Source organism: Pan troglodytes, chromosome 11, assembly GCF_028858775.2.
Source record: "Pan troglodytes isolate AG18354 chromosome 11, NHGRI_mPanTro3-v2.0_pri, whole genome shotgun sequence".
Taxonomy (NCBI): Eukaryota; Metazoa; Chordata; class Mammalia; order Primates; family Hominidae; genus Pan; species Pan troglodytes.
In genome coordinates, this window is record NC_072409.2 from 62,235,977 (window position 1) to 62,252,570 (window position 16,594).

General features: G+C 38.7%; 1 protein-coding gene across 3 annotated transcripts in view; it reads right to left on the minus strand.

Annotated features, from left to right (window-relative positions):
- The window catches only part of CEMIP2 (cell migration inducing hyaluronidase 2), an 86,286-nt gene that overhangs the window by 59,836 nt on the left and 9,856 nt on the right, over positions 1–16,594 (minus strand). For 2 of the 3 annotated variants that reach the window (XM_009456723.5, XM_001141007.7), the window contains exons 2-4: positions 6,834–7,176; positions 2,986–3,126; positions 1,802–2,363 (exon numbers count right to left, since the gene is read on the minus strand). In XM_009456723.5, the coding sequence (XP_009454998.2) occupies positions 1,802–2,363; positions 2,986–3,126; positions 6,834–7,164 (1,034 nt within the window). In that variant the 5' untranslated portion in view covers positions 7,165–7,176. Of the gene's footprint in view, positions 1–1,801; positions 2,364–2,985; positions 3,127–6,833; positions 7,177–15,438; positions 15,458–16,594 lie in introns of those variants that run through there. The other variant, XM_024345713.3, reaches the window with a different exon arrangement.

Below are 16,594 nucleotides of genomic sequence, written 5' to 3' on the forward strand. Positions count from 1 at the left end.
AACTTTAGTAGATCCCACAAATTCAGGAGCATGGCTCCCTTCGGTGGGGAAGAGAGTGATTAATGCGTAGCAGAGGGGAGGAAGGGAACTTCTGGGCTGCTGGCAGTGTCCTATTTCTTGACCTGGGTGGTGGCTACACAGGCATCACATTGCGGCAACTTATTAAGCTCTACATTGTTATTTTTGGCGCTTTTTTGCATGTGTATCATATTTCAAAAACAAAAACCAGAAAGAAAAAAAAACCCTTTGAGGTTTTGCACATGGAATTCCCTTGGTCTGAAAAAGCTTCCTTCTCCACTGTCTACACAGCACACTCCCGAACTTCTTTCAGGTCTCTTGCCTTTGGGGAGCCTGTACTGATTCACTAGGCCAATTGAGAGGCTCCTTCTGTTAATACTTACGCTCCCATTGCACCCTGTAACAGCAGCATGTCTCACTGTATGATCATCATCTATTTAGGTCTCTGTTTATCCACTAGATTAACCATGGGCTCTGAGACAGTGTCCTTTCGTCTAAGCATCCATGGGTATCCAGCACTTAGCATCTCCTAAATATCCCCTACATGAATAAAAGCCATTTCTAAAATGTTACAGACTGTTTTTCTTCACTATTTTTTGTCTTTCTAGCCTGCTCTAGAATTGCTGTAGGTAATACCCCATTCCAACAATCTACCATCAAAGGAAAAAATAGTAACTAGATCATTACGGCATGTCGGTTTTGAGGTCCTCTTACTTTTTCCACCACAGATATTCCCTGACTTTACTAAAAGCATTCAGCAGAATTAAAAGCTTCTGTCTTTTAAATGAAATGTTAGGTCGGCTACTTCCCCTAGACTCAGAACTGCGTTAGGAAATCACAGTTAATTAGAATATGGCACAAGAAGGCTGGGTGTGGTGGTTCATGCCTATAAAGCCGATGTTTTGGGAGGGTGAGGCGGGAGGATCACTTGAGCACAGAAGTTTAGACCAGCCTGGGCAACAAAGTGAGACCCCCTCAACTACAAAAAGTTTAAAAATTAGACAGGTGTGGTAGCAACTGTTTGTAGTCTCAGCTACTTGGGAGGCTGAGGTGGAAGTATCACTGGAGCCTGGGAGGTTGAGGCTGCAGTGAGATACGACTGTACCACTACACTCCAGCTCGGGCAACGGAGCAAGACCCTGTCACTAAAAATAAAAATAAAAGGAATCGGATACAAGAACCATAAATAGCAGAAATGAATTCTACTATCTGGATGAATTTCCTAGCCCTTTAACTTTTTCCTTCCTCATATATGCCAGGGGTCCATAGACCTGTGCCAATCAAACATGCAGATTCCAATCAGCCTGCAAAGGAGTCCAAAAAAAGAAAAAGAAAAACTGCATATTCTACCCCCTCAGCCTTTTAAGACAGGTTTAGAACTTAGCATGAAATTCTGCCCTAACCTTTAAACTCATTAAGTTGCCTCAATTAGCCTGAGTTTCATATGATCTTCAGAAGGTAATGAAAGGAAGAAGTATCTTCAGAGGCAAATTGTCCTTAAACTGCCTGACTGTTTTTCAGTACCACACTTCTGCTCTTAACTTTTCACAAGCCTGGCACTCCAGTTCACAAAGGGCTTTGTAAACCAAAGCCAAGGAAAACAGTTTTTGTATGCGGTGTCCTATCCTCCAGCCCCATGTCTCAAAGCTACCAGACATGCAAATGGTAGAGTGGCCCTTCTGATGCCTGAGTCATGCTGTGGCTGTGGCTCCTTTCCCCACCCTCACTCTCCTCTCACACAGACACGGACTCTGATAGGGATCTGGGAAGAAGGTATGCCTACCTGTAGCCCAGTCCTTGGATCAGTTCACTTCCCAACCGTTCCTGGATCATCTGGATGGTTCCTTGTAAGAGACTTTTAGCGGCTGAATCCCCGACAGCTATGGCAACAATCCGACCTGGATCCTGGAATCTCAGAAACTCCTGAAGCCGCCTGCTCTCATTGTGGTATTCATGGGTATCAAATCTCTCACTTTCCAAAATTTTGGCCGTGTCTTGGTCAATGACCCTCACATTGAGGCCCCGGGAAAAGTCCTTTTCAAATGTATAGGACCCAAAGGGCAAGCCTGAGGAATTCAGGGTCCTTGCCAACAACGTCCACGATGCCTTCCGTGCCCCATGTAACTCCAGTGTCCCGCCAGCTTCCACACCAATAAACTTTTTGCCAAATGTTGGCATACTTTCACCTTCATCTGACTTGCCATACAAGGTAATTGTCGCTTTGGATTTATAGCGGCATTTTTCTGCTCCAATATGAAGCGCCCCACCATCCTGGATCAGGATGTAATGAGTCCTCAAAGTAATATTTCTGGATCCATCTTTATTGTCCCCAAATACAAGCAGTCCTGCAGGGAACACCACCCTGTAAGCCACCTTCTAAATCATCTTTCTGAGATACAAGGAAATAGATTTCACCTTAAGGTAAAATACACTTCCACAATTAGGTCGGAAAAAAGAATTCGCTAAGAATCTGCTTAGAAAACTAAAGGGAAAAATGAAGAGTTCATATCTTAATATACTCTCAATGCCCATGACTGTGAATTTCAACCTACTCACTTTGGAGGTTAAATCATTTCTCTTAAAAATATCTAAGAGTCTACAAATCTGAATCTTATTTTTGTGTATGTTTACTCATGTTAACTCTCAGAATTATGACAAAATCACTCTCAGAATTGTGACAAAAATTTAGCTCTGAGAGATCACCTCTCTGGAACTGTTTCCTTGTCTATAAATCAGGGGTCTTGATTTGAGTGATACCTAAGGTCTAAGCTCTTAAATTCTATGTTTTTTATCTCTGGATAAATTCTCTGGTTTTATCTCATGATCTTTCCAAATCTCCATGGTTAGAGTGACACCACAGACTAAAGGCTATTCTGCCTAAAAATAGTTTTCTACATAAGGAACATCAAATATCCCCCACATTAAAGAGCAACCTTGCAGTTACCATAGGCAGGAACCATTACCTACCTCCATCCTGAATGACTATAGAATGCACGGTGGCATCTGAGGTCAGACGAAGCATATCTCCCTCCTTGATAACAACTTGCTTTGCAGAATCTTGTCCTGGATCCCAATTCCTGAGACGAGGATTTTGATCTGGGCAATTTTCTATAAACACATTGATATTCCATCCAACCCATTAAAATGCAAGAATAATATAGCCGAATCTAAGCACTACCATTATTTACTGCAGATCTGCAAAAAATGTGCTAACATATGTTGATTTCCTGCCATTAGAATGGAAATCCCACGCCTTCCCACCAGCAGAGAACCATCTTACCCTTTAATTTCTCATCACATTTCCATTTTAAAGTTTTACCACAAAACTAAATTGCTAGCATCTAGTTCAGGACAAACTTCACCAAAAAAAAAAAAAAAAAAAAAAAAAAAGTTTCCCTGAATCATCTACTCTGGAAATAAACCAATAGTAAGAGGCAAAATTATACACTCTCTTGGGATTCACACTAGAAAGCTGTTTTAGAAAAGAAATATGTTCACAACATCCTGGTAAATCAAAAATGAAAATTGCTAAATAATACATTGATCAGGTCTTCACAAGTTCCTTCTTGCACACAGTGAATAATGAAGTAGGTACTGATAGCACCTCTCTCCAAGACTGAGAAACATCACTATCTTCAGCCATGTGCACTCTCCCAACAAAATGAAAGAGGCAAGTGGCTAAAGACATAACTTCTCATTTTCAGAGATGAGGAAATTACAGGTTAGAGAAACCAAAGATTACTTAGCAAGCTGAGTGATACGCAAGTTTCCCCTTTTAGAAAATGAGATTATTGACGTGTAGTGTTCCTTTATTGGAATTAGAACTTGCCTCTTGAATAGGTATTATAATAACAAAAATATAACAGTATTTAATTAAAATAGCCATAGCTATTTAATGTATGAAAACTTTAAGGTCCGCCATAATTTTGAAGAGGGGAGAAAAAAAATCACGCCTTCAATTTTGATCAACCTATGGCCAAGTATTTGTGGAGCATCAATTTATCCACCCTGTACCAGATATTTTAAAATTTATAAAGCATAGAATCAGCTCACATTTCCTCAGAGTTTATATGCAAGCTTTGGAGGGAAAAAACACCAAGTATGAAATAATGAAACACTGAACAATATGGTAGTCAGTCGAGGTTCAAAAGACCTCAGGCAAAGGAGGCATGGGGCTGGAGTAACTGAGGCAGCTTCATGAACAGGTGACTCGAGAGCTGGACACCAAAGGATGAGCAGTATTTAAATAAGAGGATTATGAGAACACTAGTAATGCAATTATCCCTTGAGATCCAAGTAGTCCGTTTGGTTGTTCAGAATTCCAAGGTGGCTTTATTTAAACTCAGCTAAGGTAAGAATAAGCAAGATATGCTTGAAAAACCATAGGAAGAAATTCCTTTCATTAAGGTGGCAGGTACATGTTTAGGAATAACATGAGAAAAAGTAGAGAGGTAGGGTGCTACACAAACATATTGTTCTATACAGAAAAAAAAAATGATTCCTCATTTTGAACTTGCGTAACACTAATGCAAACATCTTCCTGTTTCTGAGCTCTCACAATGCCCTAGGTTTATGCTTTCTCTTATTAACCACAGCTACAATTAGCCTCACCAGTTATATCCTTGGCAATTACTTCATGGAATTAGTTTTTCTCACAGCAGTATCATAACTGTTGATATTTAATGCTTCTGATAAGTCAATGAGTATCACTATTATACTAAAAACAATCTTTAAGCTTTTCTTCCCATCAAAGAAACAAAAAAACTCTTAAATTTGTTTTGCCTTAATAATGAGGATTCCTTAACTTTTCTACCTCCCTCTTCCCATACAACATCTAGCTGAAATTCTCCATAGTTTTATAACAAGCACTGTACCCAGCTATAAAGAAGGAAATCCAGTCTTTTGAGATCTGGAGCCTACTTCAATGATTATATAATTTCTCTTAATTGTTTTTAATTATTTCCCAGGAGAGCATGGTTCATTAGAACCATCACCAAAAATTCCAGTCTGTTTCCTTCCAGTAAAATGCACTTAATGAGAAAATGTGTGGTCCATACAAAGCATTGAAAAATAGCTCAGCCAACCCCACCTTCCCAGCTACCCACTTGAAGAGCAGTGAGTGTATTATCAAAGTTATGTAACAGCAATAACCACAGTCAAGCTGACCCTGAAATATTTCAGCATACCAGATCTTTCCACTGATGATCTGCACTTTACACTGCCAAAATGTGAAACTAAAGAATGTTGGTTCAAGGAACCATATCAGCAATGCCCTGTTTTAGATGGAATATGAAAACACCAATCAAAGCCATAGACTTCAGCTCTGATTTCCCACTGGTCTAGCATCCCTTTACTGCAGAATAGTTGGGAAGTATGAATCAGCACAGTGAACTTGGTTATTATGAATCAGCACAGAGAACTTGGTTATTCTGCTGGGAAAAGGAGAGAGGAAGTCATACCGCATGCAATGGAAATCAATGTTACAAGTTCATAATGTGGTCTACTTGTTTGGTCCATAAGGATATTAATGTGCATGTCTCTCTCATTTGAGGTTTATTTTCTTAGAAGTACTAGCACTACCTCTCCCAGAACCTTAAAATTTTAAAAATCCCTTGAAAGCACCCAAGAAAACTAAATAATAAAGTATTTGTAAGTCTTATAAGTAGTAAAATGCCTCTGAACTGTTACAGCCACTTAAGGAAGCATTTAACTTGACAAAAATCTGTTGTAGACAAATATGGTACCCAGTCCAGGCTGTTAGAGTCTTCTCTCTTCACAGCCCCGAGCCCTTTGATTTTAGACAGATGGATGGTATTCTTTTATGAGGCAATTCTTTGTTGGTATTCTAATAAGGCTGACTTGCAACCATCTTCTTCAAAACTTTTCAAAATATTGATATATCATTAACTTGAAAAGAAAATACCATTTAAGAAATTAAAATCTCCCTGCATAATATTTAACTATGAAGTAATGACTGATTTTTAGATAAAGGTGTCAGAACTTATATATCCTAAAGGATGCTTCCCTTCCAGGATATATATTGTTACTCAAAAATATTTGAAACTTTTCCTTTGGAACTGCTTCCCAAGCCCATTTCAAGCCACAAACACAAATATTATTATTTTTAGTCACTTACTTAAACAAAAAAATCTAATATAGTTCACTATACGTATGACTAAAAAAAAAAAAACTTGCAGCCGGGCATGGTGGCTCACACCTGTAATCCCAGCACTTTGGGAGGCCAAGACAGGCAGATCACCTGAGGTCAGGAGTTCGAGACCAGCCTGGCCAACATGGTGAAACCCTGTCTCTACTAAAAATACAAAAATTAGCCGGATGTGGTGGCACTTGCCTGTAGTCCCAGCTACTCAGGAGGCTGAGGCATGAGAATCATTTGAACCCAGGGGGTGGAGGTTACAGTGAGCCAAGAATACACCACTGCACTCCAGCCAGGACAACAGAGCAAGACTGCCTCAAAAAAAGAAAAAAAGAAAAAAAAAAATTGCAACAGTCCAAAAATCATACCTACCATAAGAATTTAGTGAAGGCCCTCAAAGCATTTCCAAAAGAGGTGCTCCAAGACCTCCCTGAGCACTGCAACAAAGTGGCACAATGGACAGAAAGAGCAACCATTTAATCATTTCCAACAGATTATTGAACAATTGCTCTCATTCATAAGAAGTGACACCTCGTATTACCTAACTGCATATTAGTTAGCTAGGGCCAAGTTAAGATAAATTTTTTTTTAAGTATTCTACTATTTCCTCCTCTTTTGTCTTCTAGAATATGTTCTATGTGCATACACACACACTTACCATCTGGAGCATATTTTGAGGATATTCCTAAAATGATTGCAAGTGCAATAAAAAATGAGAAACTAGTAATAGCAAAACAAATGAAAGTATTTTTGTGTCTCTTTTGCTTTTGACTTTCTCTCTGGGCTTGCTGTTCTTCAGGTGAGAATGCGAAGGTTGCCCGGTCTTCTCGTCTGATGGAGGTAAATTTGGCTGAAGCTTGACTCTTTGGAGGAGGAGGGGGACGCAATGGGACAACCTTCCCTGGAACATAGCCAGATGGGTGACGACTGTTTCCATTCTGAGGTTGGAGGAAAGCAGGGGAGTGTCCCCTGGAATCAGTGGCATACATGATACACTGTTACTGTGAAAAGAAAAAAAAATTAAGCTTCAGTATGTGTAAATTCTTTTTTAATTTCTTTTATTTATTTATTTATGAGATGGAGTTTCACTCTTGTTGCCCACACTGGAGTGCAATGGCATGATCTCGGCTCACCGCCACCTCTGCCTCCCAGGTTCAAGTGATTCTCCTGCCTCAGCCTCCCGAGTAGCTGGGATTAGAGGCATGCACCACCACGCCCAGCTAATTTTTTTTTTTTTAAGTAGAGACAATGTTTCTCCATGTAGGTTAGGCTGGTCTCAAACTCCCAACCTCAGGTGATCCACCCACCTCAGCCTCCCAAAGTGCTGGGATTACAGGTGTGAGCCACCGCAACTCGCCTTTAATTTCTATTTTTTAGAGACAGGGTCTCACTGTGTTGCCCAGACTGAAGTGCAGTGGCATGATCATAGATCACTACAGTCTCGCACTCCTGGGCTCAAGCAATCCTCCTGCCTGAGCCTCCCGGGTAGCCAGGACTACAGGTACATCCCACGATGATTGGCTAATTTTTAAATTTTTTGTAGAGATGGGATCCTGCTATATTGCCTAGGCTGGTCTCAAACTCCGGAGCTCAAGTGATTCTTCCACCTCAGCCTCGGAAAGTGCAGGGATTACAGGCGTGAGCCCCAGTATCCAGCTGGAATGTATGAATCGTAAATGGTTTTTTTAAAGTACTTTTTAAATTGTGTTAAATATACCACAAACTTACATTTTAACTATTTTAAGCGTACAATTCAATGGCATTACGTACATTCACAAAGTTGTGTGACCATCACCACTCTCCATTTTCAGAACTTTTTCATCATCCCAAACAAAAACTCTATATCCATTAAGTAACTCTCCATTTTTCCCAGCCCCTGGTAACCATCATAATGACTTCTTGAAAATATCAAGTCAGCTTACATCCCTGATCTAATAAACCATGTTGACAATCACCTTCATTACTTGTGTTCTAATGTCACTCCTTCTCAACCCTGGCTGCATAGTGTAATCACCTGCTAAGGTGAATGCTCAGGGCACCACTGCTAAACAATTCAATCTGGATTGCTGTCCCTGGGATCTAAGTATTTGTAGCTTTTAAATGCTCCCCAAGTGATTCTCATGAACATCTAGGTGAGAGCTGCTGTTGTATGCCAACTGTTCTCAATTTTCAGTGTGCCTAAGAATCATCAGAGAAGCTTGCTAAAAACCTAGATTCCTGGCCTCTTTGCCCTATAATTCTGGCTCAGCTGGTGCAAACAGGGCCCTGGATTTTACATTTTTAAAAAATATATCTTGGTGACCCTGAAGCAGGTCACACTTTGAGTATCATTATTCTAAGCTCTTCAAATTGAAGCTAAAAGTCCATGTGTCATGAGGACCCAAAGTTGCCCTAAAAGTTCCAATAGCTAGGCACTCATGTTTGGGTGTTTTAATTTCTCCACTAGACTTATCTAGTGATTAAGCAATTTAAGTATTACTATCTGTGTTATCACTTAACGATATAGATTGTGAATTCATTTAGTGAGAAAGTCTAAAGTCTATCTTATCTCTTTAAATCCTTAAATTTTGTTTGAAAAAACAGACATTTAAATATTATGGTTAAGATTATAAAAATAGCTAACACAATTAGTGCCTTATGTGTATTAATTCATTTAACATATTTAATACAACAAATCTATCAGGTAGATGCTATTACCTCCATTTTACACATGAGAGAAACTGAGGCCCAGGGAGGTTAATTAACTTCCCCAAAGATTACACAGTTAATATAGAGGAGAACCAGGACTTAAACCTAGGTATTTTTACTCTAAAGTTCAGGCTCTTAACTTACACCACTGTGTCTTTCCAAACAATCGAGAGGCAAAGAATGAGCTTTGCAAGGGTGCTAAGTCTGAAAGGCCTATTAATCTTCTCAGGAATTCTTCATAAGGAAGTTTAAACTATACATGCTTCATTTTTAACAGAAGCTTACACACAAAAACAAGGAAGTCCTTTTTAATTTTTTACGTTCTCTATAAAGAGCAATTATAAGTTTTTGAATTAAAGAATAAGTTTTGAATGAAACCTTACTTTGTTAATTTGCCAAGAGGAAGGAAGGAAGGAGGGAAGGAAGGAAGGAAGGAAGGAAGGAAGGAAGGAAGGAAGGAAGGAAGGAAGGGGGAGGATAGGGGGAGGAGAGGGGGAGGGGAGGGAGGGACGGGAGGGGAGGGAGGGAGAGAAGGAAGGAAGGAAGGAGGGAAGGGAGGAAGGAAGGAGGGAAGGGAGGAAGGAGGGAGGGAAGGAAGCAAGGTAGGGAGGGAGGGAGGGAGAAGGGGAAAGGGAAGGGGAAGTGGAAGGGTTCTTATTGCAATGACTGGGTATAAATGTATGGTGTGCCCTATGGCTTCAGAAACATGGTGTTTAACCTCTTACATCCCTTCCTTAACAACTGGAGCATCTCAGAGTCACCTGACTTCATTCAATACCCTTACAATTAATCCCCTTCATCTTCTGCCAAACAGTGAATAAGATTCTAGTCATAAAGGTACTTCCAAATTGCTCTAAACTATCAGCAAACCCATTAAACACAAAATGGTCATTAGAGAAGCCACAAACAAGCAATTCCCAGGACCCAAACGACCTGGAAATTAATGGGGGCAGAAAGAGAATCTAATCAGGAATTGATGCTGATTTTACACGGGGCAAAGAACATTCTCAGAGTCAGTGTGTCTGTCAAAAACACTTGGTTTGTGGGGTTTGATTTCTGAACAAAAGTAATTATTTAGATGAAGCTCAAGCTTCATGACAAAAGAAAAACACCACCATTCAAGGTGCTATTGAAGAACTGCTGCATGTGCCAAGCAGCAGACCAAAAATAATGGAGACATCCTGCTGGAACAAATGAAAGAGTACAATAAAGACCCCGTTATGATCCTCTCTGAACAAAGAAAGGGCTAACGTAGGTATTCTTGAGTGTCAGCTCACCAGGGTGGGAGGGGAATCACAGCCCTAATCTGCTCTGAAAGGGAGTGGGAATCTTTTGTTTCTGAGGCTGCAATCATCTGATACCTTATTGTTTCAGGGTGAGAGATATTACTAACAGGCTGGTGGGGGCGGGGGTCTTTGGTGGGAGATAATGGGTCTCCAGATGTGCCCACAATAAAATAAAAGGCATGAGAGGCTAAATGAAGTCACCAGCCTACTGGGAATAATTTGTGTCTTCATGGTCAAAAAATGGATCCCAACACGAAAATTCAGATGGCATCTGTCACAAACTAAAGGGGTCAATAAATCAAAAATAAGCATGGTCGTGTTTTTCCTATAAAGTTCCTGCAAAACATGTATGTAAATGTGTATACACATGTTCTGAATCCATTACCTCTACTTTATTGAAAAATATGTAAATGTATAAGCAGCAAATACAAGATTCTTTTCATAAGAGGTAATATAGTGTTGCACCATATATTAGAATAAAATAACCAAAAAAATCATATTTTAAACAGATAGCTTCCTCAATTTATTCAATTTTTTTAAAATATAAGATACAAATACATTGCTTCAGGATTTCACTTTATGTTTGTGGATTTACTTCAGGCACAATATTATGTATTAATTACTTAAAAATATATTTTATTGATAATTATAGATCTAAATTATTCGTGAAAAAATCGACATTTCATTCATTCAGTAAGCTAATTGTGAGCTCTTGCTATCATTAGAGGATTGTGGTAGGAACTATGAGGTATACAGAAAAAAGATTTACAGCATCCCCAAGAAATGCAATTCCTAAATTCAATTTTAAAACACTTGTTTGGACCACATGTTCTCACTCATAGGTGGGAATTGAACAATGAGATCACTTGGACACAGGGCAGGGAACATCACACACTGGGCCTGTTGAGGGGTGGAGGGCTGGGAGAGGGATAGCATTAGGAGAAATACCTAAAGTAAATGACGAGTTGATGGGTGCAGCAAACTAACATAGCACACGTATACCTATGTAACAAACCTGCACGTTGTACACATGTACCCTAGAACTTAAAGTATAATAATAAAAAAAAGATTTTTTAAAGAAAATAAAATAAATCACTTGTTTGGAAGGCAAGTGAAATTGACCAAGTTTCCCAGGCAATCTCAACAATGGCTGTTTAATCCCTAAAGTTGTTAGTACTTGTGTTTGGGGTCCTGAGAACAAAAGAGGAGTCTACTAGGGAAAAGACAATGTAGTCCTCTCTGGCTTTCAAGGCAAACTTAAGCACCATTTTAATAATTTCGCTACAGACCAGTATTTCACTTTAATACTCAGTTTGTATCACATGTTATTTTTTTTTAATGGTCGTATTTCTAGTGGAAAACACATGCTATGAAGAAGGAGCACATGAGTATTTTATGACACATTTTTAGACAAACTACAGACTGTGACAACACCTAAAATAAGACAGATAATCCAAAATGGGGATAATCTAAGTCATTCATATTAAAATTGGCAATGTACTCTACAAAGCTTTTAAAACATAATTTTTGGTATTTAGATATTCCTTGAGAGAGTCATTTTGTGAGTATTTATTTACTGGATTATAAAAAGTAGTAGCCCAAAAGGCTTGGTTATGAATCAAGCAAGCAAGTAAGCAAAGCAATTAGAAAATTGCACAGGCAATTTAGGCAGTATTAAATTAAATAATAAAGAAGTGACTCAGACTATGAAAACATATCAACTTAAAATATACAAATGCTGTTAAAAAAAAAAAAATACAAATGCTGGAAAAACATAAGCATTCCAAAAAGTAGCTAGTGCTTTTGTCTAATTCTCAGTTGCCCCCACAAAAAGATACCTTAAAAACTCACTGTTATTTTAAATTAAATTCTTCTCTTGGGAAAAAAAACTGGTGTATTACCTCAAAAGCAGTTCAAAGTGAGAGAGACTTGTATAATTGGTAAGAGCATCCACTTTATTTGGTAATAAATTACAGTAACTAAACATAGAAAGCAATTATTTTGAGATTTCAATAACATTAAAGGAAATCATGCTTTTTTTTTTTTTTTTTTTTTTTTACCTATAAAAAGAGGCATGATTTTGGCCAAGCAAGGTGGCTCACACCTGTAATCTCAGTGCTTTGGGGGGTCAATATGGGAGGATTGCTTGAGGCCAGGAATTCAAGACCAGCCTGGGAACCTAGTGAGACACCCTGTCTCTACACACACACACACACACACACACACACACACACACACACACAATTAAATCAGCTGGTTGTGGTGGTTCCATGCCTGTAGCCCTAGCTACTCCAGAGGCGGAGGCAGTGAGGCAGGAGGATTGCATGAGACCAGTAGTTCAAGGTTGCAGTGAGCCATGAATGAACCACTGCAGCCCAGCCTGGGTGACAGAGTAAGACTCTCTAAAAAAATAAAATAAAATAAATAAAGGAGAGGCATGATTTTAATAAAATTGAGCTATTCTCATTTAATGCTTTCAAATACCACACTATCTCATCCATGAACCCTTCTCAAGTTTCCATAAATTAGCAGGGCACAATGGCTCACACTTGTAATCCCAGCACTTTGAGAGGCTGAGGCAGGAGGATCGCTTGAGCTCAGGAGTTCGAGACTAGCCTGGGCAACATAGTGAGTGAGACCTTATCTCTACTAAAAACCAAAAAAATTAACTGGGCATGGTGGCATGTGCCTTTAGTCCTAGCTACTCACGAGACTGAGGCATGAGGATCACTTGAGCCTGGGAGGTGAAGGCTGCAACAAACTGACTGCACCACTGTATTCCAACCTGGGCGACAGAGCATGACTCTGTCTCAAAAAAAAAAAAAAAAACAACAAAAAATCTCTTACAGGATCATCTTACTTTTTGCCTTATGTTTCAGTTAATTTATGTACTTGTCCAACTGCAGCAGACCACAAGCCTCTTGAGACCAGGAGTGATTGGTATTCTCGCAAAAGCTTACATACAACATACAGTAGATACTCAACAAATGATTGTTGAATTTAGATCACAAATTTCTGCCAAGGAATTAAGCAAAAATGCTAGATAGATAGATAGATAGATAGACTATATATATATGTATATAGGTGTATATATATATATATATAGGTATATATACACACGTATATGTATATACCTATATATATATACCTAGCATATATATATGTGTGTGTGTATGTGTGTGTGTATATATATATGTATATACATACATGTAGTTATTGAGGAGGAAACAAATGGTTGAAAAAATTAAGTCCACTTTCATTCAGAAATCAATTTGATTTTGTCTAAGCATACTCCCAAAGAATCTCTTCAACTACAGATTCCTCTCTCTCTCTCTCTCTCACACACACACACACACACACACAAAAACACACACACGAGAGAAAGAGAGACAGAGAGAGAGAAATTTCCTATTTAATCCTTCTTTGACATCCTTGAGGCTCTGGGCAATTTGACTAATTTCTATATCAGTTTCTCTGATTCAGGAGAAAATTGAGAACAATACTACTTAAAGCAAAAAAAGTCTATGTGTTAATTCTTATAAAATGCAATTCTAGTATGAAAACTAATAGGTGACTAAAAGGTATTATTAACAACTGCAGGAAGGAATTCTAAAGATAAAGAGCAGCAAACTACCTAGATAAATTCAACCTTTCACAATATTTTGTAATAGTTTTAACTACACATTATGAAATGCAGTAGGCACACAGAAAAAAAGAAACATTCCACTCCACTTTATATTGTTATGTTGACAGCCATTCAATGCTGTGATCAAAGAGAAAGGCTTCTCAACACAGAGAAAGCGGCAGCAGTTCAAAACTAGTAGGAGCTCTTTAAAAGGGCTTTTAGTGTTCTTTCAGCTGCTGAGATGTTAATATGCAAGACAAAGGTACTTATCACTTACATGGTGGTTGAGGACACTTGCCCCCTAGGCTATATCATCAGTCCCCCAAATAATCTAGCCCTTCCAACCCAATGCAGAGAAGGTGCCACAGCCACACAGTCCAAGAAATGCATATTGGCCCCATCATCCCCTCATATTGAACAACTAATGAAAATACAATACTTTTGATTCATTTAAGCTCTTTCAAATCACGCCTAGGCTTTTTAAGAAAACTAATTTTTGAATGGCAGATTCAGGCTTGTGGGAAGAGCCAAGAAGTTGGCACGATCTAATCAGGTCAGTTCTTTTTTGATCAAGGACATAATTTTTTAAACAATATTCAACCTAAGGGTCAAGTTACAATTTTTGCTTTCGGAGAGTTTCAGTACAACTGGCCAAAATTTGGCTAAGAACATTTTTTCTTTTATTACGATCTTAGAAGATCTAACACATTCACTAGTATGCCCAAAAAGTAAAAACATGCAGCAAAAAGTAAAAAGAGGAGTGAGCATGAATTATCATGAAAACAGATGCTACTATAATTATTTGTACTTTTGACCTAATAAAATATTTAACCAGATTCTAACTGCCTTGAATTTTCAATTAATAATTCCACATTCCCAACCTCCTACTTTCAGGAGAAGAACACAACAAAGAATAACCATCAGGGATCACCATTTAGATCTTCTGGTTTGGTTTGGTTTGGTTTGGTTTGGTTCGGTTTGAGGGGAAGCAGGGTTAGGGCGTTTCATTTAGTTTTGTTTTAGATTCAGATTATGTCCATTGACAAACAGTGAACTCAACAAATACCCTGTACATAAAAAAGTGTTCAATTAGAAAATAACCTTAGCAAAGCAGACTTTTTAGGTCCTCTAATTCCACAAGTTTCGAATAAATAATTAAGTGTGACCAATACTCTCAAGAAGATTATGTACTTAAATAACTATTATAAAGGTTTTCAAAGAGTTTGGGTAGGGAGGAATCTTTTTATATGTAGTTTAGCAGAATATAATGTATCACCTATTCTATTCCCAGAGCACACAGGATAATATACATTTTTTAAAAAAACAACCACTGCAAAGAATTCAACATAAATGCTAGGTCTATACATACAGCTATTTATGAGAAAACGGACATATGGTTGAAACAATTAAGTCAACTTTCATTCAGAGATCTGCTCGATTGTGTATTAGCATACTCTCAAAGAATTGAAAACCCTTAGACCTCTAAACAGGTGTGGGGCCAAGGACCTTGGCCACCTGAAGGTTCACTAAAAAATCAACTCACAAAAGCCAGATCAACAGGGGAAAAGACACACAACTTTATCTAATGTGTTATACACAGGAGACTTCAGAATGAAAACCCACCCCACCCCCCCCCCCGGTGGGGTACAGAAGTGTGTAAATACCTTCTAGAAATTGGAGAAAGAATGCAGGCTCAGAGCATGGCCGAAAACAGGTTACAGTAGTAAATCAGGTTTTAGCTGTAAGACAGGTTATGTAAGGAGGCTTGGCAAGCAAAGGTGGTCTTGTTATGTAGATGAACCGAACCTCACAGGTAGCACCCCTGAGAGAAGAGATGGCAAATGTCTCTTTCAGATCTGTAAGGAGTCAGACTTAATTAATCCTTCCTAGAACCGGACAAGAGAAAGCCTGGCTGCATTAATGCATATTTTCTATAGATGCAAATTTCCCCATAAGAGACTGCTTTGCAGGGCGACTTCTGTTTGCTGCTGTTTGCTGACATCTCAAAATATGTCAAAGAAATATATTTGGGGGTAAAATATTTTGATTCCCTAAAATAGAAGATTTTCCACAGGACATGCCTTCACACTGTCCCACAAGGCGCATTCTCCATTATTTCTTTGCCCTTGTCACAGCGCTTTTGTCTTTTTCCTTCAACTCTCAAAAATCAGTATGAGTCACAATCACCTGCAACTGTTTGGCATGTTTCCAAGAAATAAGACACTCTGCACAGTTAGTTTACTTACACAGATCTTTGTTTACTTTTATTAAGCAGATTATAGCCAGGTCAATGTACAGAGGTAGAAGGGAAATGCACCAACTCTTAATTATAAACCTCTGCCTATGAAGGGAAAGGACAAGGGACTGAGAACCCCTAATTGTTTATATGTCCCTACCTGCTTTATCTATTTGATCGATTTAGACACATATAAGTGATATTCCCAAGTTAAGCTATTGTTATAATAAACATCTGTATGCATCAGACTTCTAGATTCACACCATGTATCACTCAGATTATCTCCTTCCTTAAAGAAAAAAAAAATCTTGCCTGCCCCAAAAACCTATTAAAATATAATACAGCGAAAGCATAAGAAACTATGGGGGTCATAGGCTTTTGACTCCCTGAAAGTTCACTAAAATCCCTGCCATGAGGCAGTTTGATTCACGGAGAAAAGACGTATTTAATGTGTAAGCATGGGAGCCTTCAGAAGGAAAACCCAACTTCCCAATGAGGCACAGAAGTTACATGACATCCTGAGGTTCCAGGGAGAATGAGGGCTTGGATCCTGGTAAAAAAGGTTATGGGAAGGAGAAGAGGAG